The sequence below is a fragment of the Onychostoma macrolepis genome, chromosome 10 (assembly GCF_012432095.1).
Source record: "Onychostoma macrolepis isolate SWU-2019 chromosome 10, ASM1243209v1, whole genome shotgun sequence".
Lineage (NCBI taxonomy): Eukaryota > Metazoa > Chordata > Actinopteri > Cypriniformes > Cyprinidae > Onychostoma > Onychostoma macrolepis.
In genome coordinates this window covers 4,793,529-4,817,389 of record NC_081164.1, presented here as the reverse complement: position 1 = coordinate 4,817,389, position 23,861 = coordinate 4,793,529, and the positions used below count along the sequence as shown (strand labels likewise).

Below are 23,861 nucleotides of genomic sequence, written 5' to 3'. Positions count from 1 at the left end.
GGTCCTAAATAATGAATTATAAGCATTCCATCTAGTTTTATTGTAAAATGTTGCTTCAAGTTTAATTTAAAACTGTTAGTTTACAAGGTCCAGTTCCATTTGTTAACACACTTGTTCATATTTTTGTGGAAGTAACACCCATGAAAATGATTGTAACAAACAAAAAACAATGGTTAAAAGTATACTACTTACCTTATTCCATCAGTGCCAGTTAAAAACAGTAGCTTCTTATGATTGGTAACTAAAACACAAAAGTGTCCTTATGACTGAAATGCTATATGAAGGAATGATTGGATTGATTGAGCAGTATACACAAAATAATTACAGAGTCCACTCCAAATTTTTATTAAATCGGCATCTCTACAAGTGTTGCAAATTTGCTTAAAAGGGAATTGTTTATAAATAATTACAATTAATTATGATTAATTACAATTATTTATATCGGCTGACAGTAATAACTGTAGCAGAATTAAATTTCTATCAACTGATCTGTTCGTCCAGCGGCCATTCAGTGTAAGTTCATATCAACTCTAAGAAAGGATATTTTCGTGGCCACAGAAAATACTTTCTTAAGTATTAATGAATGAGAGCATGTAATAAGGATCGAAAATCGTAAAGGGACATTAATTTGCAAGGCAGAACCAGAAACTCATGTAATTTGTGCACACAACTTTTATTAACTAAACGCTAACACACATAACTAATCTAAACAAACAAACAAACATACATACACTCACGCGTATATATACAAAAGGGGAGCTAAAGTGGATGAATGAAGCCATTAGAGAAACAGAATGCAGTTATGGAAAGAGCCAGTTAACCACCTGAGTAAAACCATCAGCGCCGTTTATAACGGGGTCTATAGCTTATACTAAACCTCTGTTAGATGTACCATACTTGCACTTCCACGGCTGTTGATGTGTGTCTGGAATGCAGTCTCGGATGAAAAGTCTTGATGGTTTCAAGGTTTTGGACTCGCGATCACGTTCTTCAGGGTTGAAAAGTGATGAATTCTACAAGATGTTATTCTGTGTTCTGAGGTCCAAGGAGCTTTGGTTGAATGGAAAGTCAAGGCCGCAAGGCCTGGCGCAAAACTTAAGTGTCCCGAAGAGTTCTAGCTCACATCCTTTTAGGATCTAACAGAACCGCAAAACTGAGATTTGGAGCCCACCGGGCACGCCGGTTCCGGCTCAGGCTCTCTACACGGGCAGCAGTCCGGAGATTTGGCAGTAGAGTTTTTGCAGAAGAAGCCCTTTGAACTGTGCGTGAGCCCTTTAAGGTCTGCGAAGAGTCACGCCTCTCAGGATGGGCTTGACCAATGAGGAAGGCTGAATTTCCAAGCGGGAGTTTGGAAATACTGGGGGGGGTTTATGACTCTTTGTCTGAGAGCATGTTAATTTGCAAAGGGGTTGGATTGGAAGTTGTTATACAAACTATTAAAGATTCTTAGGACATTAATATGTTGCATAGGTATCAACATGTAATATTCACTCTCACTTAGATCATCCGAAGACGAATTGATAGAGACCAAACATGTTACAATTAGAGCGATATTAACTAGTGATCTATCATAAGCATGCATAGAACAGTATACAATACACAAAAACATATACAAGAACAGTAATAATATACACAATGACCTAATGATATGTGTGCTCATTCAAAGAAAGGTTTTTCTATGAGTTAATTAGAGAAGAGTCCATTTTATGGCATAATGTCTTTTTCCTAAGGGGATATGAAGTGAGTGTTGCTCGGCCATTTGCATTCCTTTGAGCAATAAAACTAGTGTTATCTGATGGGTTGCCATGGGACCGGGGTGGCCTGAAGTCCTTGACAGTCCTACTGGCACCGGTTATGTGTATTGGGTGAGGGGTCTGTGACCATTTGTTAATCTAATAACTAATTGATTTGTCAAATCAAATGCAAAATTGTGTGTCTGATTGGTCCAAATGCTACAACAAGTATAGCAGCCATTCCATTCCAGTGTCTGTTGAATTCCAACACAGACACACCTCATTCTGCATAACGAAGTACAGATTAGGTCATCACCTTAACCAAATCTTATTTAATGAGGGAAAGTATAAAAACCACTGCTGTGGTCATCACTATCCTCTTGCAGTAGGACCAGCTGGATGGCAAAACAATGCTAGTAGTACCTCAAAAGTAAATGGAATCAAATAACTATTGACCATTCCAAAATGGAACAGACACTCAACAACTGTAGGATGACCTACAAAAATAATTACAAATGACAGCTGGGGTGCATGGCGAGGATGGTTCGAAACAAGGTTGTCCTGGAAGAAAATTTGCTTCTTTCTGCGGTGACAATGTTTCCCAACTCTGAGGATTGGTTCAGCAGGACAATACTCCATGCCACACTGCCAGGTCAATCAAGGTGTGGATGGAGGACCACCAGATCAAGACCCTGTCATGGCCAGCCCAATCTCCAGACCTGAACCCGACTGAAAACCTCTGGAATGTGATCAAGAGGAAGATGGATGGTCACAAGCCATCAAACAAAGCTGAGCTGCTTGAATTTTTGTGCCAGGAGTGGCATAAAATCACCCAATCACCCAACAGCAATGTGAACGACTAGTGTAGAGCATGCCAAGATGCATGAAATCTATGACTGAAAATCAAGGTTATTCCACCAAATATAGATTTCTGAACTCTTCCTAAGTTAAAGGGGTGATGACATGGATTTAAAAAAAAATTGTTTTAATATGTTCCTTGAGGTTTACTTATAATGTTAATAAAGTTTTTTGCACAAAAATCAAATAAATATGTGAAAAATGATTATTTTCAACCCTCTCTCTAAAACTTCCTGCTTTAAAACTACCTTCCTTTCAGGCTTCTCAGTAATCAGCCATATTTATGATTAGCTAACGTCATAGCTTAGGAAACAGTATCAATGCCCCCTCACTACTGCATGTGAGTGTTTTGACAAGATGATCAAAATAAAATGGACATTTTCAGACAAAGCATTATGAAATCATTTACTTAAAGGTTTGTGATGCAGAATAAAATACTCCGATCAATCCTCTGACACGATTCGGGATGCCATTAAAATAAAATATCCACTTGTTCTTAACGCTGGGATCCTTCTGATATCTGTACAAAGACATGAACGAGCTGTTTAAACCAAATGTGTCAAAGCGACCGTTCTTGCACTCCATTTTTCCTATTGACAGACTCAAGCATGTAGACTGTGTCAGAAAGTGAATGCACATCTGTATACTTTATCCACTGTAGACAAGATGGCAGCAGTAACTGTAATTTTTATTTGATTTTGACAAGACGCCTAATGCATGTGTTGCGTCGCATAATCAAGTGTCAGCCGTTAGGCGACTGAGCGGCAGTGGGCGGGGCCTATGGGGAGAAGATGACTATCTGTAGATGTCTTGCTCTAGAGGCGGTGTTTATGCAAATGTTTGCTCCCTCGTGACGTCACCATGCCCTCTCAGATTCGAACGAGCCATTTTTGGAGCTTGATTAAATAAATGCTTTGTTTATAATGAGGACGACGTTTTATGCTATGAAACTTGCAAGATGTTTTAATACAAAGACCTGTTATATGCCAAAAGATCAAGGCAAATAACATGATTTCTCATGTTATGAGCCCTTTAAAACATTTGTATTGGCACATTACACATTACGTTATAACTAAATAAACATAAACAACAAAATGAAAGTAGGCGGTAGTCCAATATGTATTTGCGTTTGCGCTCTAATTTTGCAGTGTTGAACATTGTAACCAATCACAGACATAACCTATCTGTTGATTTCTATAACGCAATGGCCAATCGGAGGAATTTCATTTAGCCAGAAACCACTCACCGCTCAAAACACCAGATTTTTTGTTCAATCTTGAGTTCTGGAAGCTTGCAAATCCTCTCATTATAATGAACAAAGTGCAGAGGTGATGTAAAAAGGGATTAATTGTGCCATGTAGAGAGATTCATTGATTATAGAGGAATTTTCTGGGATCGCGATCAACTGAAATAAGTGACAGCTTTTCAGAGATAAAGGGAGCGCTCCTTGCGCTCTGTCTTTGCTATATACAGTGGGTTGGATCAACTTAAAAAGAAAAAAATAGTTTCAAAAACGTTTGAAAACCACTGGTTTATAGAATAAAACAATTATTTTTTTTATGAATAAAACAAAAACATTTTTCTCAAGCACATAGGCCTACCTATAAAAAAAGTAGAAAAAAAGAGAGAATCATTTTGCAGTGGTCACGTATTTTTTTCCAGAGCCGTGGGCCTTCTTTATATACCAGACAAAAATCTAGCAGACATTAGGTAATTATTGATATTTTGTATAATATATCTTATTATACAGTATAGTGATATACTTAATTTTTGAGGTGCCCGAGGAACGAGGTTTGTGAGACAGTTAAGAACAGCATCTTCTTCAATGTATTTAACACATGTTCTTTTACATTGAGAGGATGTGTAAATTGTTCAAACATGTCTGGTCCCTACTGTTTCTTAGCCATGTGTGGAGGCGCCTCAAATCTGGACTAGTCAAATCTCATGAGCGAAGGGGGATTGTTTTGTTTAGTTTTTATTCGCTTTGTCTTTTTCATTTATTTAGTTTCCTTCAATTAAATTGCTGCAGTGCACATATAAACATAATAAAGAATTTTTTCTGAAGCTTTAAAAAAGCAGAAAATAAGATCTGGGGCTGTAGAAGAAACATTTGGAGCTGTAGCCCAAAAACCAGGATCTAGTCACACCCCTGTTCGCCCCTTTAGGAAAACACAAACTAATAACAACGGGGACAAGTCTACAGGAAACAATTTATGCGTTTTGAGCTGCAACATTAAACACAACTGAATCCAATTATGCTTGCAGTACTGTTTGCTGAACACTAGCTAGTTTTTAGCTACCCTTGTGAAAAAGAAGTGTGCTTAATTGCAGTAAAAGTGTACTTTTTGTGGACTTCAATTATTAAAAGTATACTTTTTAAAAAGTGCACTTGCAGATAATATAATATAATTGAAATTAAAGGCCACTTAAGTGTACTTAAAGAGAGTTCACTTTAATGACAATAGGTCTTAACATACTTAAGTGCACTTTTTAAAGATGCACTTTATAATAATGTCTAATTAAGTATTACTTAAATTCATTTTTCATTTTACATAATTATGATTTTATTGTGTTTTAAATAAGTACACTTATTTTGATATATTTATCAATATACTAAAGCACATGTAAAATAATTGATTGATTGATTGATTGATAAGCGTGTTCTCCAAAATTACATTTGTTAATGTATTTTAAATGTATTTAGTCTATAATATATACTGTGTGCATTAATGCACTTGAAATGTATATTTCTTCTAAACTTAAATACACTTTCTTATACAGTATACTATACTCCAATAAAACTTATTGTTGAAATTTTCATTACCAGCTCTTGCACTATGAACTCTATGAAAGTTTAATTTTCGACATAATATTTGACGTACAGTGTGATTTATGAGAGAGTACTGTATTTTTATGTAATAGTACTGTACTTTACATCTGTGTACAGAATACTTTCAATATCATTATGTTGTTCTAAGTCACTTAAACACATTTAATTACATTAATTGCAAGCAAAAGTTTAACAGATCTAATCAAAATAAATTTGCATTCAAATACATTTGATTTTAATTAGATTAGGCTACACTGCACTGTAAAAAATGACTGACTTTTACTGAGGTCAATGAGTCTTGAATGAGTCTAACAATAGTCTTTGGTCCAACTACACAATGAATTAAGACAATTTGAACAGAAATGAAAAGCCTGAAACAACATGTAACCACGCACTATCTAATTTTTTTTATGCGCATGCGCCAAAAATATTATGTCATGATGGCGCGCTACTTCAGCAGAGTTTGAAAAAAGCGCTGCCCGCCATGTTTCTGGAGTCGCGACGCGGGAGCTTCGCTGATCAAACGAGAACAGAGGAGCGGCGCGTTTGGATGATTACAGATCTTTATTCTTAATGTAGTTTTACCATTCCTGCGGATTTCACCGACAGTTCTTGCTATATTGACTCTGGAGGGGAATTAATCGTGTCCTATAATTTATCTATGAATGCATTCTGATATGGGAATGTTATCGCGTGCGTGGACCAAGAAATTTGGCTGCTGAAAATACAATATTGTATTTTGACTAAACGATTTAAAATTCAATTTAACGCTACTGAACAAAATTCAAAGATCCGATCTTGTAATATTTATGTATATAATCGATATTATAACCACCAGTAATATTCAATATATCAGCCACCTCTAGAAATAATGTTTTTTTGTTTGTTTTGTTTTGTTTTTTTGCATTTGAAGAGCGAGATGTTCCATTACTGGTTGTGTTTGTAATATGTAATATTTTTGTACTTATCTGGAGTTATTCATTTTGCAGGATCAGTGCAGATTTGTTACTGGAGATACAGTGTGGAAACATAGACCAGTACTGAAGAGGTGATGTTAGAAGTTTTTAATGAATTGTTGCCTAGTCAGCTCACCCTGATCACACACGACAAGCTAAAAGTGCTATATTAAGTCACTATCCCTATGGATTTTAAATGCTTTGAATCTTTTCCATTTGCAAGTAATATATTCACACCTGTGCATTTACAGATCCCCCTCTAATCATCATATATTTTACAGGTAACAAGCCAAAGGAAGAGGACAGCAGCTTTGCTGTGTCAGTCGTGCTAAATACAGGAACATTCTTCATAAAGATGTGCAAGAGAAGCTTGCAAGACAAAAGGAGGGAAACAAATTAAAGGTACCTTTCTTCATTTTCATAGGTTTTGGTATATTTATCTATATTTGCATAATTGATAAAGTTATGTTTTATTAGTAAAGTAGGAATAAAAAATGTTTGTAAAAATGCTATCTATTTTTAAATCCCAGTGTCAGTGAAGATGGTGTGATCAGGAAATCTGGTGTTTGTAGGAAATCTGAAGGAACATCTCCTAGCATTCTACTACGATGTTGTCCTGATGTCTGAGGCAATTCATCTCTTAGGTGATGCAGATGTGGTCAAAAGTTTGCATACACCTTGCAGAATAAACTGCTTCATCAGAGCAGAAATTGCATTTTTGGTAACACTTTATTTTAGGTTATATTAACTAGTTGCTTATGAGCATGCATATAACTAGAATATTAGCCATTTATTAGTAGTAATTAAGTACATATTAATGGCTTATTCTACATGACCTTATTCTAAATCCCTAATCCTATCCAATACCTAAACTTAACATCTACTTTATTAACTATTAATAAGCAGCAAATTAGGAATTTATTGAGGGAAAAGTCGTAGTTAATAGTGAATAAGTGTTCCCTATTCTAAAGTGTCACCACAATTTTTTAATGATTCTACCCCTCTACCCTCTTACTGCTTAAATTATTAACATTTTGCAGAGACTGCAAGGTGTATATAAACTTTGGACTGCAACTGTGCCTATTGCTCTCACTCAACTGAACCATTTATAATGACTGGATATGTTTTATAACAATTGTTTTTCTTTCTTTCCTCAAGGAATTTTTTTCGGACTTTCCTGCCTCTTTGGAACATTTCCGTTCACAGAGACTGTGGAGAGATGGTGTGCAGCTTCATGACATTTGAAGTTTACTGCCGATGGAGAGCTTCTGGGACACTGACAAACAGCACTTCCCAGCAAGTTCATTTGGAGTTCTTTTTTTTTTTTTAATTATTAATTAATTAATTAATTAAATTAGTCAAACTTGCATTCACTAATGCTGGAGTACGATTTTAGAAGAAACCTTTCGGTCCTGTTTAATGTTGGTACTAGTAAAGGTTTGAGAATTCATGGCCTGGTTTCACAAACAGGTCTGAGACTAAACCAAGATTAGCCCATAGTTCAATTAGGACATTTCATGCCTTAGGAAAAACATTACTGGTGTGCATCTTGAGACAAATCAAAGGCATGTTTTTAAAGATCAGTCAGTGCAAGTTTCTTTCAGTTGAAACAGCTCAGAATTACATTCAATTCAATTCAAATGAGCTTTATTGGCATGACTTGCACAGTATTGCCAAAGCATAATTATTATAGAATTACATTTTAGTCTGGGGCTGGTCTTAAGCCTCATCTGTGAAACTGGGGATACCATTAACACAGTTTGGTAATGTTTTACAACAAGGTCTCATTTGTTGTACATGGAATGATAATGTTCTTGATTTTTATTTTATTTTTAGTATTAAGTGTGTGTTTATGTGTTAGTAATACTTTTTGGAGACCAAATGACTCCACAAGGACAGTAATACCAGTAAATTTTGACCTTGTTCACATTTTTAAGTCCCCAATGAGGAAACAGGCTTATACATCAAACAGAATGATGTTTTCTATGATGGCGAGATTAGGTACTTTTGTATGTAGGTATGTAAGTGATTTTGCATTGCTCTCCAGACTCTTTCTAAAAAGTGAGTTAAAGTGTTGCAACTGTGTATAGTGTTGGGTTTACAACAAAATAAGTTCAGTTGCAAGTGACACTGCAGATTCACTCTTGTGCAAACTAGTACAGCATTGTGTCATTTACTGTATGATAACCATAGTTAACCACATGATTATGATCTCTTTTTTCACCATTTAGAACATGTGCTTCTTATTGCACTTCCATTACGCAATATTAAGTTTTCCAGGTTTTTTTTAGGATTAGGTACATTTAAAAACGATGCATGAATCGTTTTCACTAAAGAGTTCATTTCGGACGTGCAAAAATTACTCCCTTACAACATCTTATTCATGGTTACTCATGGTGTCTAATTATAAACTAAGCACTTGAGCAAGACACCATCCAAAACCTTCTTACCAGACAGGAAATGTACCTTCTATTATAGCCTATTTCCATCCTGGGTATGAAATGGTACAGACTGCGTAGGCGATACTTATGTCACTATTACTAACTGCCAGACACACAATAAGCTCAAAGGTTCTCTACATTCACAGCGTTTCTAAATGTAAGTTAATTGTTGATATGTATAATTAGTAAAATTTTTGTGTTCTGTTTCTGCTCTTGTTTAGATTTGTTGTAGTCAAACAAAGCAGTGACATGTGGATCTTCAGCCTGAAGTCAGTGCAGTTCATTGAAACGGGAAGTATGGTTCTCTAGTCATGGTGGAAAATGGGGGTGGAAATCAAAATACAGCAGACGGTATAACATCCGTGTATGTAGAGACATGTGGGATGAGAAAAAACAAAGGCTTCATGAAAGACATGTGCTGTGTCATGTCGTTTTGACCAAAACACAAAGATTTACTGTAAATGATTTGGTTTTGAAAATTTGTGGCTCACAAATTGCAGTTGTATGACAGAAACCGCTGACATAGCTATAGTGTTAAAATACAGTAGGCTATTACAGACTTTTTATAGAATCTATCATATAGAACATTTCCATATTTAATATTCCATATTTTATTTTAATATATAAAATATTTAATATAAAGTATTTAAAATGTTGACACAAATAAATACTTAAACTTAGGTTGTTAAAAAAAGAAAAAGAAAAAATTCAGCAAGGCTTTTTTTATCAACTTAAAGGTGCACTATAAAACTGATCAAATTAATGTTACTTGCGGAGTAACGCTTTTATGTCAGATATGCTTTGGCACGGCTGTTCTTCACAGATCACTGGTTACCTGTAATCACTATAGAATACAACTGCAGTTTTCTCATTCATATTTCCCATAGGGATTTTTAAAACATCTTTGGTAAAGAGTTATAAGTCAAGAACCAACCCAACCAGTTACAGTGAGTAAAATCGGACAAAAAGAAAAAGTTACAAGGTGCAATGATTGGTTTGTTGAGATTTTTGGATTGGTGGAGGTTTTGCAAAATCATGTTTGTTGAGTTTTTGACTAGGAATTATGCAGTCGAACAGTTATTTAAAAAAATAAGTTACAAAAACGCATGCTGATGGTTTCAACAAAAGCATAAACCATCGATTAATGATCTTAGAAGCTCTTCTGGGATGCATTGCACAGTATTTTAGAGCAGATCTGTCATGCTACAACATGCCCCACTGATAATAAGAATTATTTCCAACCAAGTTTTGGCTTTGACTCTTTTATCCATTTTGACTCGCTGCTGTTTTTTAGTTTTGACATCTGTTGATTCCTCAGAGGTCATCCAGAGTTGCCGTTTAGAGCTGTCAATGCTACAGTAAATTCTAGCTAGTTTAGTAGTCCAAGTTCCACACAACAACACTATTGTAGCTACGGTTCACACATGAGCCAGACCTTGTTTTCTTTATTTCCAGACATGACGTAAACATCCAAGAACAAATGCCGTAAGCCTGGTACAGTACTTTCCCACGAAATCTAACCTGACAGCTCCAAACAATAAATATAGTACCACATAGAGAATCAGGATAAGGTGAGTGTATCAATTTGAACAGTTACGTTTTTAATATACTCAGCCCTCCAACACTGCTCCTGGAGGGTCAATGTCCTGTACACCCCTGTACTAGCTCAATGATAGAATTTTGTAAATGTTTAAGCAAAATGTTTTCCATAATGAAATTTTAATTAAGTAAATATATTAACAAAAATGTTAAGTTGCCATGATTTCAACTCCAAAATATATTTGTAAATTAAGATGTCCAAAAACAAGAATTAAGGCTACATTCACACTAATTCAGATATATTTGAAAACAGTGGTTTAATTTTAAAACAGTCTCCCCTCACATTAGTGTTTTAAGCATTTTTCAAAAGTTGCTTGTCCACACTGACACATCTGAAACTGCTTAAATCACCTTGCAGCATAAACGTTCAATGAGATGATACTGAGAGATAAGACATAATGAAGTTCCCACGCTATTCTCCTGGCACAATTTGTGGAATCAAATGGTAGAGAAAAAGATGCATTTAATGTGGATGTAGCTTAAGTATCAACAACTCACATGTTAATTTAAACATCACTTGAACATTATTAGTGGTATATTTTCCTGAAAGTTGTAAGTAGTTAGAAAAGGTAAACCAAAAACTTAATAATCATCAGATCTAAGAATATTATTTGTTCAGTGTACTGCAGTTCATTCTCTGAAATGTTCAATACCCCCATTGTTGTTCTCCTTGCCCCAGTTTTTGTCATCAAACAGAGCAAAATTGTTTTGTTGATGGAAGAAGTTCCTTGTTTTAAGAGGTTTCCACAAGATTAATTTTATTATTCTTATTGTGTTACTGTTGGATCTAGACAGTAAAAACTTTTGGGTGTTTTATGTTCAAGCTGCTTCCAAAGTGGGAAAAGCAAGGATATAAATTCTTTTTCCCTTTCCAGGCCCCAAATAACATTACATAATATACAGAACCAACTGAAAGGCTCTTTCAAAGCTTTGTATATCTTTATACACATTAGAGTCAATCTATATACAGCATAATATGACCTTTAATGTATTCTACTATGTCACTGTTTCCACATACTGTGCTTCTTTTTATTCTGTTTGTAGACCATGTATGACAACACTGTTGTTTTGGATATACCAACTATATGTGGTTCAGTTTCAGACAAATTAGCCTCATACTCATATTTTGAGTCAGAAGGCTGCTCCACAGTATGCTATACTCCAGTTTCAGAAAGATGTTGTATAACTTCCTGTTTGTGTTTTCACATCACCTTCTCCCAATCCTTCCAAGAATTCCCAAAATGTTTCATGCCTAAATTGATCCAGACGGAATTTAACGGAAGCCGCACGTGCATTTGACATGTCTGCTGAACCTTTCGGGGTAAGAACCTACCACTTAAATCCACACGCTTGGTGGTTAACATACCCTGGCAATGTTTTTATGACTTTCACATATGGATATACATTGCCTAACATATAGCTGATGACTATGAAGTGCAGGCCAGATTTTCCCATATTGACTGGCTTATACGGATATTCCATTGCCATAACCATAAAAGTGTCTCAATGGTTTGTAGGTCTTGATCATGTTATTCCCCAGTTGTAAAACAGTGTAATCTAGACCACATCTGATATTAATGGCCTAATATAGTTTTAACAGTTCAGAAGCTGATAGTTTAATTCAACCGTCATTTAAAAGCATGCCTGGGTATGTATAATCCATATAGGTAATGTGTTTCTGCAGAATATTTCCAAACAAACTGACCTCAAAGATTAATGGTTTGGGGCCTATTTAATGGCACCCAACTTGGAACTCCATTGGTTTAAGTCTTGTAAAGGGTGACATCAACTTCATAAACTAATGTTGTGGATCAGGGCTGAATTGAAGCCATGTGGCCTTTTTTTTACTTAATTTCCAAAGCCACCAAACCACAGTACAGAGGCAAAGACTAGGCTGATTAGAATGCAGTCCTGATGCATGCTTCACTGAGTTCATAAAGTCCAACCTGCATAAAACACAGACATTGTGGAAAGAAGATCACCACACACAGACTTTGTGGTAACACTGAAATGTCACTGGACAGTCACGATTTCTGTCTTGTGTCATTGATGGCTTCATCAGTTGAAGCAGGGGTAAGTTCAGTATGTACACATTTTCTAATGTTATCCTTGGTCCTGTTAGTGAATATTCACCCGCATACCAGTGACAGTGACTTATTGGGATTCAAGTTTAGTCGAATTAAAGTAAAAATGTACACAAAACACTAACACAATATGACATAGCCTTGCTCATGGTTCAAGTGAAAACACCTGAACAACTTAGCTTACAACGTACTAGTCACTCAGATGTGTTTTTCAAAAGCTACACTTCCATACCTCTACACTTTAAATCACCAGATCGTCTTGTCTACCATCTGTCACCACAGCACTCCACTTGGTCTAATCTCACCTCAAAGGTAGATCGTTCAGGGTTTTGTGGCAGAAAGGGGTGTCTAAGTCACTTCAATCAAGGGGGTACCTCAGGGTTCGGTACTTGGCCCCTCCTTCATTCAATGTACACAACACAACTAGGACCCATTATCCAGGGACATGAATTCCTCACCACTGTTATATAAGCATATATGCAGCTTAAAATCTTATTTCAGGCAGAAGATTGCCAGACCCACCCTTAAACCAAGCCATGACAGATCTCCTTGAATTTCCACCCAGCTCAGAAATTCATCACATCTTCAGAACTGTCAGGATCACCAGTCGCCTTGCCTATCACCTCTGCACACTACATCTCCCATACTCCATTCACTTGTTAGTAAATAAACTGTTTCATCAAAGATACTCACCTTTGCCACCACTGTAGCACTAAATTGCCCTTTCCCCCCTTGTAAACTGCATTTACAATACAGTATATCTGTACGTTTGTCCACCTTTGAGTTTGTATATTTGTTGACTCATACATCCAGGAAAACCCAGAACTCAGAAGAAGTGTCTGATAACAATTTTAACTTCACAACTAGACTTGTTCATCTCTTGAATACTGCAGTGCACTCTTAAAAATAAAGGTTCTTTATTGGCTTTGATGGTTCCATGAAGAACCTTTAAAGGGATAGTTCACCCAAAAATGAAAATTCTGTCGTTAATTACTCACCCTCATGTCGTTAAAATTAAATTAAGACACAAATTAAGATATTTTTGATAAAATCCGAGAACTCGCTGATCCTCCCATAGACAGCAAGGTTACTACCACGATCAAGGTCCAGAAACATAGCAAGGACATTGTTAAAATAATCCATGTGACATCAGGGGTTCAACCGTATTTTTACGAAGCTACGAGAATACTTTTTGTGCGCAAAGAAAACAAAAATAACAACTTTATTCAACAATTCTCCTCCTCATCCTTTATGCTGTGGCACGCCGCCATTGTGGAGACAGTATCATGACGCATGCCCTGGCTTCTGCTTCATGTAAACAATGCATGTGCATGGTGCCGCTGCTTATGTTGAACATGCATACAGTATGCGTCAGCACGCGCATGCGTCGTTTACATGAAGCAGAAACAAGCGCATACATTGCGATACTCTCTCCATAATGGTGGCGCGCCACAGCATACAGAATGAGCAGAAGAAGAATTGTTGAATCAATGCATATGCATCTTCAACATAAGCAGCATTGTTTACATGAAGCAGAAGCCAGGGCATGCGTTTTCTTTGCGCACAAAAAGTATTCTCGTAGCTTTGTAAAATTAAGGTTGAACCACTGATGTCACATGGACTATTTTACTGATGTACCTTGATCATGGTAGTAACCTTACTGTCTATGGGAGGGTCAGAGAGCTCTTGGATTTGATCAAAAATGTCTTAATTTGTATTCCGAAGATTGGCTGAACACCATAAGCATGAGTCGGAAATGTAACGCCCCTTTCCATAATCGCGAGCTTCAGCTTTCAAAATAAATGTAAAGACAATTAATAATGTCCTTACTAGTTTTACCATCAGTTCAAGCCCGAGAGGGGAACAGAGTCGAGTGACAGACACAGTGATGATGCTCATGTGTATTTGCAGTACACAAGCCGCGGTTGTGTGACCATGTCTCCCTCTCTCACACACGCAAACACACGCACACACACACACACACACATACACACGACGTGCAAAATTCCGCATTTGAACAGTCAATAGCAAATACTTAAACTAATAACAAAACCTACTTACAGTCGCTGATTCAGAAGCGCCAGATTGTCATAGCAAAGTCAGAATTACCTCCTCTCATAGGTTCATGAAACGGTCGTCCATAAAATGCGTTGTGATAACATCTGGGTTGTGTTGTTCTGTTGTAAGTAATCTTAATGATTCCTAAATGCATCTACTTTCGGAAGGCCAAATAAAGTGCTTTTGCTTTCACATAGAAACACACAGCGTCTCCCTGACATGACTGCCTGCATCAACACTACTGCGGTTACTGAAACCATGCCTTCTTTCTTTGCCTGAACATTTGGGCGGTATCACGCAAATATTTCCACATCGTGACGTAGATATGTGGGGGCGTGTTTGAATGAGCCGTTTTTGGGGGGCGTGGCAGAGTCTTAACTTTGATAAAGAATATCTCTTTGGTTTTGAGACTTTAGTCTTTGCAACTTCAGGGATCTTATCTATGCACATTCAGCTTGTAACACTCCAAAGAGAAAGGAAAACTTGAAATCGTATCATATGACCCCTTTAATGACAGAATTTTAATTTTTGGGTGAATTATCCCTTTAACATCAATGGAAACTTTAAATTATACAAAAGTTTCTTTATAGTTGAAAAAGCCTCTATAGATTTTTCAAAAGTACTTTTACACTTAGAAAAAAAAAAAAAATATATATATATATATATTTTAAGAACTGATCACTGGAAGGTTGTTTTGGGAATGGGAATACCACCACTTTGCAAATCAACTCTCCCTCCAAAAATTTCCTTGCAAAATCACACTCCACAAAGCATTAGTGAATGAAATATGCACTGATTGGCTGTGATTTTATGTGTTATGTAGTATTTTCCTTTTCAGTGTGAACTGACAAATTATTGTCAATTTTACACCTGTAGCATTAACGTCTTGCTAGAAAAATTGTCAAACCTAATTTTCATTTTACAACTGAAAAAAATACCTTGTTAATGAAGGACTCATTTATCACAAAATCAAAACACAACCTTGACTGTGAATTATTACATTCTTAGTCATTAAATCTGACTGAGATTTACATTTGGGAATATATGGTGTAAAAACCACATTATTTCTTACAGAAATGAGAAGGTTTCTGTAATGTTGTGGTGGTGTCTCTGAGTTTTTTTGTTAATCCATCCGTGAGCCACAGGCGGTTTGGCCGCCATGCATGACAGCAAGGCGCTTATTTTTACATTAAAGAAAATTCCAGACACAAACTATAGACCCCCCCCCCCCCCTTAGACATTAGCCTGAGTGAAGAAATGAAAAACATTTCACTTCTTATATGAATGGTGGTTCAGTGCTGCATGTCTTAACATGTGTTCTCAAGCTTTCTAGATGACAACCTACGATTAGCATGTCTGATGTAGCTTTATGTTTTATGATGTTTTTCCAATTTACTTCTACCTTTAAAGTCCCTATGAATATTTTGTCTTCACTCTCTATATAAGAATCATTCTACCAACTACTGTAAGTGATGTATAGTGTTTCAAGTCTATACACTGCCTGTCAATCATTAGCACTGATATTCAGTCTCTTTAATTGCTGCCCTGAGGTACATCTCACAATAGCACAGTGAATAGTGAATCATAAACACTAACTATCATTTTCAGGGGTTTATTTATGTTCATGTGCTGCTTGTTAATGGTGAATAATTGTATAGTAGAAGTTAGGGAATGTAAAATTGTCTGGTCTCCCCCCATACAATACACTGTAAATGCACAGAATAACACGAAAGGCCACCTGAGAGGCACACACTTTTAAAATACTGTTGACTTCAAATTCTGAGCATCTGGCTGCATTGCTACAAACAGACTGTGAATCATAGGCATGATACAGACTGAGGGGAAATTCATGTGATTTTGGTATGACACACCATCATTCTACACAAATAAACTTCTACATGTGAAAAACACATCTGGAATATACTTAAATCTTACCTAAATATCAGTGTAATTAACTATTAGACCTAGAGCTTATTTATTATATATTAGTTTCAGCTGAAATTGGTTATACAAAAATAAGAACCTAGATGAAAATCTGAGTGGTGCTTGCCACAGATTTTATTTGTACATCTGCCTCTCAACCACCAACCCTCAAACTCCCACGCACACGCACACACTCACACGCACAGAGGCATACGCGCGCGCATACACACACACACACACACACATATATATATATATATATATACATATATATATATATTGGCTTGTAACATGATATTTATAATATACAGTGACTGGCTTTTCAGTACAATTCTATGAGAGCATGTTTATTTACATGCTGTCATTCAGTGCAGATATTATTAATTCAGTTATTGATTAATTAGCCTATCTTTTTTATTAATTTCAAAATTCCACTCATTTCTTCTACAAGACATACAATTTGAGGTTATCAATCATATTTGTAGCACAAAGGGAATTCGAATCCCTAACCTTAAGTGTGCACAAAATTAAAAGTGATAATGCCCAGCAAACACTACTATAGACTATATTTTTATATTTGTAACATAAACTGGCCTTTTTGTGATTTTGTGACACACTGTTCCCTACTAAAGTTTGAACTGATTACACACTTAACACTTCATTCTACTTTACAGCCAGAGGCATTAAACCCCTGAATTGAAGCCATTAAATATTTATTTGCCCTGTTTTACGATATAATAACAATTAAAGAGGACATTGAGTCTTTCCATTGTAAATGCATAATATTTGATTGATAATAAGCATGACAACATTATATCTAGGATCCTAAGCACAATACAGGATATGTTTTATTTTTTCTGCTTGTCATTGCCTGGTGGTGAATGTTTGCATTGCCTGGCCATATAAACCACAGGAAGAGTGGGAGCAAAAAGGTGGGACAGCAGCGGTAAACCTCATGACATCACAAGCTCCACTGCCATTGGATGTTTCCAGAGGGAACAGGGTTTAAAAAGCCAACCAGTAGCCATCTCTCACTAGCATCAAAACATAGCAAGATCTCATCTGATAAACGGACCTCAGTCTATCCTCCGACTTAGTCAAAGAACTTCTCAAGAACTTTCTCAAAGAGAAAGAGGTAAGTCACAACTCTCATTCATTTGTATTTGTGTGTATTTTTTAGAATGTTGATGTTAAAACACAATTGGTTTTAAGTATGCAGATGTTGGAAGAAGCTTTGAGTAACTCATGGCATGTATGTACTTGCTTGTAGTCTGCAGTTTTTTAGGTTCGTCAGGCATTTATCTGCACAAGTAGGAGTAGTAGTGGCTTGAGACCATGTAGCTACAGCCTATTTTAACCTTTAATCATGACAAATAATTCATACATCAAATGCAGTTCTTGCAGAATAAGCATCAAAGTTCTGAAAATGCAGTCAATGTAAGTACAAGACAGATGCTATGAAGGCTTTTAATGATTCCAACCACAGTTTATTATAGGCAGAGATGATTAACATGAACTTGACAGACGAAAGAGGAAGTTGCGGCTATGGCACATAAAAGCCTTACTAATTTGTCAACTGACTCATTTATTCCAGCGACACAACCACTAAATTAAAGTTCCGTACAAAAGAATAATAACACTGGCTGACTGACAGATGCCACCATTATTTCTGCCTGCAGCCCCAACAAAACGTTTCCACACTTAGTGTTTTGCGCTGCACTTCACATTTCCTTTGACGCCACAAATTTTAGGCCTTGGCTCACAACATTGAAGATTCTAATGAGAAACTAAGTCTGGAGCCAGAGGCGTGCTATTTCTTGGGATTGTGGCTGCTACATAGTCTACATATAACTTCTGGAATTATACACCAGAGGAGATCATTATAGGTATAGCTAAACACACACTACCTCAACTTATACTTAATGCAATGTAGTTGTAGCTGAAAACAAACGAGATGTTTCATGGTGAGGACTGGCAGGAAGTCTTGGCATTTGCCAACATGTTTCAGAGCGCCCTTAAAAGGCATGCTTCCTTCCGAGTCGGTAAATGCGTAAATACCAAAAATACCCACTTGAGGCATTTTATAGTTAGAACATTAAAGTAGAACAGCACAGGCAATCCTCTCTGTAAAACATTTCTTGTAGCTGGTGTAGGCTGCATCAGCCTTAGATTTATAAGGTCAAAACTGATGCTCTCTATAAACTCTGAAGAGCTTTTTGTTTTTCTTCTTTTTTAGAGTATTTTGCACAGAAATGAAGACTGTTATCGTTTTAACGCTCCTCATCGCCACAGTTTTCTGTCTACCTGTAAGTTCACTGTCATTTTAACCATAACAATCTGGGCTTTAAAGTTGTACAGTTCACTTCCATTTTTGTCTTCTTGTACACTCACATATACATTTTTATTTTCTCAGGTGAAGCGCTCAGCTAGCAGTTCAGAGAGCTCAGAAGAAATGTTGGTTGCTCAACGGGCAAGTATCTTGTTTGATATGGACAGAATGAATACTGCACAGAAAACAATATTGCGATTTTTAACTAAACATTTGTCTTATACAGCCACCTCCTATTCTACGAAAAGCTGCTGCTGTTATGTTCAAGGCAGAACCTACACAGGTAAAACACGTCCACTGGCCTGTATTTTGTCTTTAATTGAATAGTTCACCCCAGACATGAAAATTCTGTCCGTATTTATTCACCCTTTCTGTCTTTTGTGGAGCAAAAAAGATTTAATTTTTGAAGAATATGTTACCATTTTTTCAAAATAAGGACCGGGGCTGTTAAGCTGCAAAATGCTACAAAACGCTAGAAAGAAGTCAGTGTATTTGAAGCCATATAGTAGATTTGTATGAGGAACAAACAGAAATGTTAGTCATCATTTAATAAAAATCTTGACATATGCCCAAGTTCACTTTGCTGTGAATAAGATTTTATGATAGAAGTAGCAAATTGTCTAAATGATTCGTTCATGAATCTGGCTAAATCTTTTCAAACTGTTCTTAAGTTACTTTTAAAAATAATTTTATGGTGCTTTTCAATTTTATTGCATGGAAAAGATTAAGCAGTACATATTTAAAAATGATCCTTTTGTATTCCACTGAAAAAAAGGAAGTTGCACAGGTTTAGATAAATGCAAGGGGTGAATAAATGATAGGTGAACTCTAGTAAACTGTGTGAACTTTTCCTTTAATCTCAAAATACCAATATAAACTTGCACCTATGAGCTATTTAAATTGAAGGACATGGTAATTGGCACGTACATGAGAAATACAGTGAGCATTGTTATATTTATGCCAAGGCATTTGGTTGTGTTTCAGACTACGCCAGCAGAATCCAATGAAAGCACAGACAGTGCAGATGACAGTGAGGTAAATGAAAACTCATCCTCTAACCACATCACACGTCATTGCACTCCCACTATAGCCAATAAAAGACAACATGCTCTAAAAATACCCTTCCGCTGGTCTAGACGCACTGTAAGTGACCCCGCTGCGAGTCTCAATACTGTTTCTTGCATTTGCAGGATGCAGATGAGGAATCTGAAACAGATGAGAACGAAGAGGAGATCGTGAGTCACTCTGATTATGCTAAAATAATTATGTTTTCTTTCACGTAGAACCATTGTGCGCAGTTGACAAACAATGGACTAAACCAGTAGTTTTTAACTGGTTTTGGTTCAAAACCCAGAATTGATAATGGGCATCAAGTGGGGGATTCCAGCAGAAAAGCATGTTTGCTAGCAACACCAAAAGTTATGGGTTCGATTTCCACAGAAAGCAAGAACTCATAAAAAATTACTTACTTTTAATTATTTACATAAAAAAAATATTACTTAAATTTGCTTTGGATCTAAGCATCTGCCATATGCATTCATGTATAAAAATTGGAATATACTATAAAAAAAGTACCAAAATTGTTTATCATACAACAGTAAAAAAAGATATACTAAAAATAAAAGTAAAAATGAAAGTACTGTGCAGTACATGCAAACTTCAATGTCAATAAGGAATACACAGGAAGTTTCTCCTAATATGCAATACTTTGAAGATCCTAATTATTGCATGGTTACATTTTATTATGTGCGTTTGGCATTTTCCATGCTGTGCATAGCCCTATTTTTGGGTCTTAACTCATTTGTTGACACTGTATTTAACCCAAGTTTCCATTACCAAACAATTAGCGTGTCAAAACTGAATGCAAAACTGCCGTAGGACAAGAAACAGTCACAGTGAATGACAACATAGGCTATTTGATGTTTAACATACACATACAATTGAAATTTCACGTTGTGCTACCCAGTTTGACGCAGCAGCAATCGAAACTTGTCCATTTATTGTCCATTTAGGAGACTGACTCCAGTGAGAGTGAATCTGGAGAATCTGCGACCACCGTTGTCCCATCCACAGTGGAACCCTCACTGGACCCCATCATCAACACAGGCCGGGGAGACAGCATGGGCTACCCTAGCGACTACAAAAAAAGCATCGTATATGTGGACGCAAACGACTTCGCAAAAATTCCTTCCCCATACAAGTCTTACAGCAGTGAAAAGTTGGGCGGCTTGACTTTCGTGAGCAAGAAGTCCTCTGCCTACGATGAGCAGAGCATCAATGATGTGGAGAAAGAGATTAAACTGTACAAGGTAAATACATAGGTTACTTTATGTTTGTAAAGTTTGACAAGTAATAGAAAAGGATAGGAAAACATGTACAAATGTTAAGAACACTTACAGTACAAGAAAGTACTGTGGCAGAACATGTTATCAAATAGTACTTATTTAATGGGGCTGAGTGGTCAATTGTGACCAAGTAACTTTGTTTCGGTACCGTGCAAGAAGTTCAGCTATGTTTATAATATTGTCATTTTTTTATAGTAACAAGCATTATTTAACGACTATCAGTATAGCACGACCAAGTCCATCTTAAATGGTTCTCTCTCGTACTGTATGTAGAATTAGCATTGGGAAGTCTGATTTGTTCTAGGGAATCGATTCAACCTAAATGGGCCTCTCTGCTATGTAGTATTGGAAAAATCTGATTCATTCCACTGAATCGATTTGCCCGGAAGATTCACTTAACTGAACATGTTCACAAAAATTATTCACCAGTTTGACTCCCTGTTCTAAAGTATATACTATGTTTTTGACTCTGTGATGTAAATTAGTTTTTGTTGTCGTTGTATTTAATTAAAAAAATTTAAAAACGGCCATTGTTGTAGAATGAGTAAAAATATGGTAAAACTCTGTTTTTTTTTTTTTTAAACATAAAAACATACTTCCATTCTAGTTAGCTATTTGTTGTTTATAACTTATAGCTTAGCTAACCCTTTTTTAAGCAGTAGCTTGACTGTAGTATTATACATTTTAATTATAACTAGTGTGTTGCTTGGCAAGTTACACTTTCAAAGTAGCTTCCCCAACAATGACTATAGCTTCAATAAACATGGGGTGTGGGCCTAACTCTCCCATACTATTTATGCAACAGACATGAATTATACCTCAAATCAACAAAAAATTTATACGAGAAAATCAGAATCACTAGCTATGTTTCCATCCACCTATTTTTATGCGCATTTAAAAAAGAACACTGGATGGAAATGCCAAGATGTGCATAAGTTCTAAAAATACACATAAAAAACTTATGCGCTCAACTAAGTAGGATCAAATTCTTATCCTGTAAGAAAACATGCGCATAAACTATAGAAATACTTTTACCAAATACATTCCTTAATGTGCATCAAAAAACCTGGACCAATCTCATTTCACGGCATCTGAAATGCTTGAGCGAAGTCTCGTCAAAGTGCTTCGTTATAACTCCCAGAACTGTTCCCAAACAGCAGGCTCCGAAAATAAGTTAACATGACCATGTTTTGTCTGCGTGCTCTGAAGCTCGTAATTTATTGTATGCAAAATTATTATGCAGTGCCTTCTCCTACTGCTGCAAATGAAATTTTTCTTCGTGATATTTACCGCAAAGTATTCAGGAAGTGGCGATTTTGTTCTTTTCAGCTCACTGGATGGAAACGGTGCTTTATTCGCAAAGGTTTTGTGCGATTTTGTGCATAAGTTTAATTCGTAACTTTGGATGGAAACATAGCTACTGTAGCTGAGATGTTCTTTTGTTTCTCAGGCTCTGCAGGTGCATGATGCTCCTCTGGAGGAGGACGACACCAGCACCCCAGAGGTGGAGAACATGGAGCCAAATGACCGCCAGGCTGCTCTGGGAAGCCAAGAGATCGTTCCCACCGGAAACCAGGATGCTACAGCAGAGTCAGGCAGCGAGGGTTCAAGTGCTGGCGACACTCCCAACAACAGCGCCAGCGCCAGTGCCAGCCAGGAGCAAAATGAAGAAGAGTCGGACAGCAGCCTGAGCAGCGAGGAGACCACAACCACACCTGGAGCTGCAGACAGCGAGAACGACTCCTCACAGAGCACAGAGAGCCAGGAGAGCGATTCGGATGAGGAGACCACCCAGACCACCGACGCTACTGTTATCATAGCAAAGTAAACACATCCGAGCACAGACCCTCAACGGGCTGTCGACAGAAACGAATGCAAATGTATTAATTGTATGGTGCTTGGTGACTCACTCCACCTGATGTTAGTGTGAGTTAGACAAACGGCAGAGCACAAAGATACGGTTCATACAAGTTCTTCAACTGCTGCCGAACCTGTTGAGATGCAGTTTCATCTCAACGATGTCTTCCTGTTCATTGCACAATTATTTACAATCTTAATGTAAATGTAATTTTATACTGCTTTATGTATGTAATGACTGATCATTTATGAATAAATCTTGACCTTTATCAGTTATGCAGTGTTTCCTCATGCACAGAAAATATACAAGATAAAGCAATGTTCATATAGGCTATTACCCTAAAAAGAATTACAGATAAAATCCAGTAAACCATTCACATTGTCAGTTTGTCTCCTGGAAAAGTGCAATTTCTTACAACATTTAGCTCAAGCAAAAATCCTCATATGTTTACAGTATAGAAATGCCTTGCTGGAGAAAAAATAATAATAATACCAAACCCCAAAAAAACAGCCTGCCTAAAACTGGTTTGCTGATCTAAGTTAGTCTCCCTGGCATGTTGAGTGATTTTAGAGGGGTTTTGGCCACTTTCCAGATTGTCACATTGGGAGACCAGCAAACAAGATTAGGCTGGTTTAAGTTTCTCCAACCCAGCCATATGATCAAGATCTTTTTGAAATCCAACACAACATCCAAAGGCCCCCATATTGGCTATGATATTTCTTCTGGCATTTCTGCAGTAATTATGACAGTCTAAATGATTATTTTTAATAACAGGGAGTGCTGATATATTGAAATAATTACATATGATTAATTTTGTGATTTCAGATTCCAGCTTTCGATTCTGTAT

At 36.6% G+C, this 23,861-nt stretch overlaps 1 protein-coding gene and 1 long non-coding RNA gene across 4 annotated transcripts; both read left to right on the top strand.

Moving 5' to 3' along the window:
- Nucleotides 1-5,963: 5,963 nt before the first annotated feature.
- Nucleotides 5,964-7,011, top strand: LOC131548253 (uncharacterized). Its single transcript, XR_009273114.1, has 3 exons — nucleotides 5,964-6,469; nucleotides 6,659-6,779; nucleotides 6,908-7,011. It is a non-coding gene; the product is annotated as an uncharacterized LOC131548253 (long non-coding RNA).
- Nucleotides 7,012-9,042: 2,031 nt separating this feature from the next.
- spp1 (secreted phosphoprotein 1) lies at nucleotides 9,043-23,271 on the top strand. 3 transcript variants are annotated; one of them, XM_058789403.1, is made up of 11 exons: nucleotides 9,043-9,765; nucleotides 10,274-10,389; nucleotides 11,649-11,738; nucleotides 17,396-17,617; nucleotides 18,719-18,788; nucleotides 18,896-18,952; nucleotides 19,038-19,094; nucleotides 19,796-19,846; nucleotides 20,002-20,046; nucleotides 20,824-21,120; nucleotides 22,607-23,271. In XM_058789403.1, the coding sequence occupies exons 5-11, from the start codon at nucleotides 18,735-18,737 to the stop codon at nucleotides 22,982-22,984; spliced, it is 939 nt and encodes a 312-aa protein (XP_058645386.1). In that variant the 5' UTR covers nucleotides 9,043-9,765; nucleotides 10,274-10,389; nucleotides 11,649-11,738; nucleotides 17,396-17,617; nucleotides 18,719-18,734; the 3' UTR covers nucleotides 22,985-23,271. The 3 variants fall into 3 exon arrangements, with proteins under 3 accessions (XP_058645386.1, XP_058645388.1, XP_058645387.1); XM_058789405.1 differs by adding an exon at nucleotides 18,234-18,368 and having other exon boundaries at nucleotides 9,043-10,389; XM_058789404.1 differs by lacking the exon at nucleotides 11,649-11,738 and having other exon boundaries at nucleotides 9,043-10,389.
- Nucleotides 23,272-23,861: the final 590 nt, after the last annotated feature.

Coding starts and splice junctions, on each gene's coding strand:
- spp1 (XM_058789403.1), top strand. CDS start 18,735: ATGAAGACTGTTATCGTTTTAACGCTCCTCATCGCCACAGTTTTCTGT. Junction 18,953..19,037: donor AAATGTTGGTTGCTCAACGG/GCAAGTATCTTG, acceptor TGTCTTATACAG/CCACCTCCTATTCTACGAAA. Junction 21,121..22,606: donor AAGAGATTAAACTGTACAAG/GTAAATACATAG, acceptor TTTGTTTCTCAG/GCTCTGCAGGTGCATGATGC.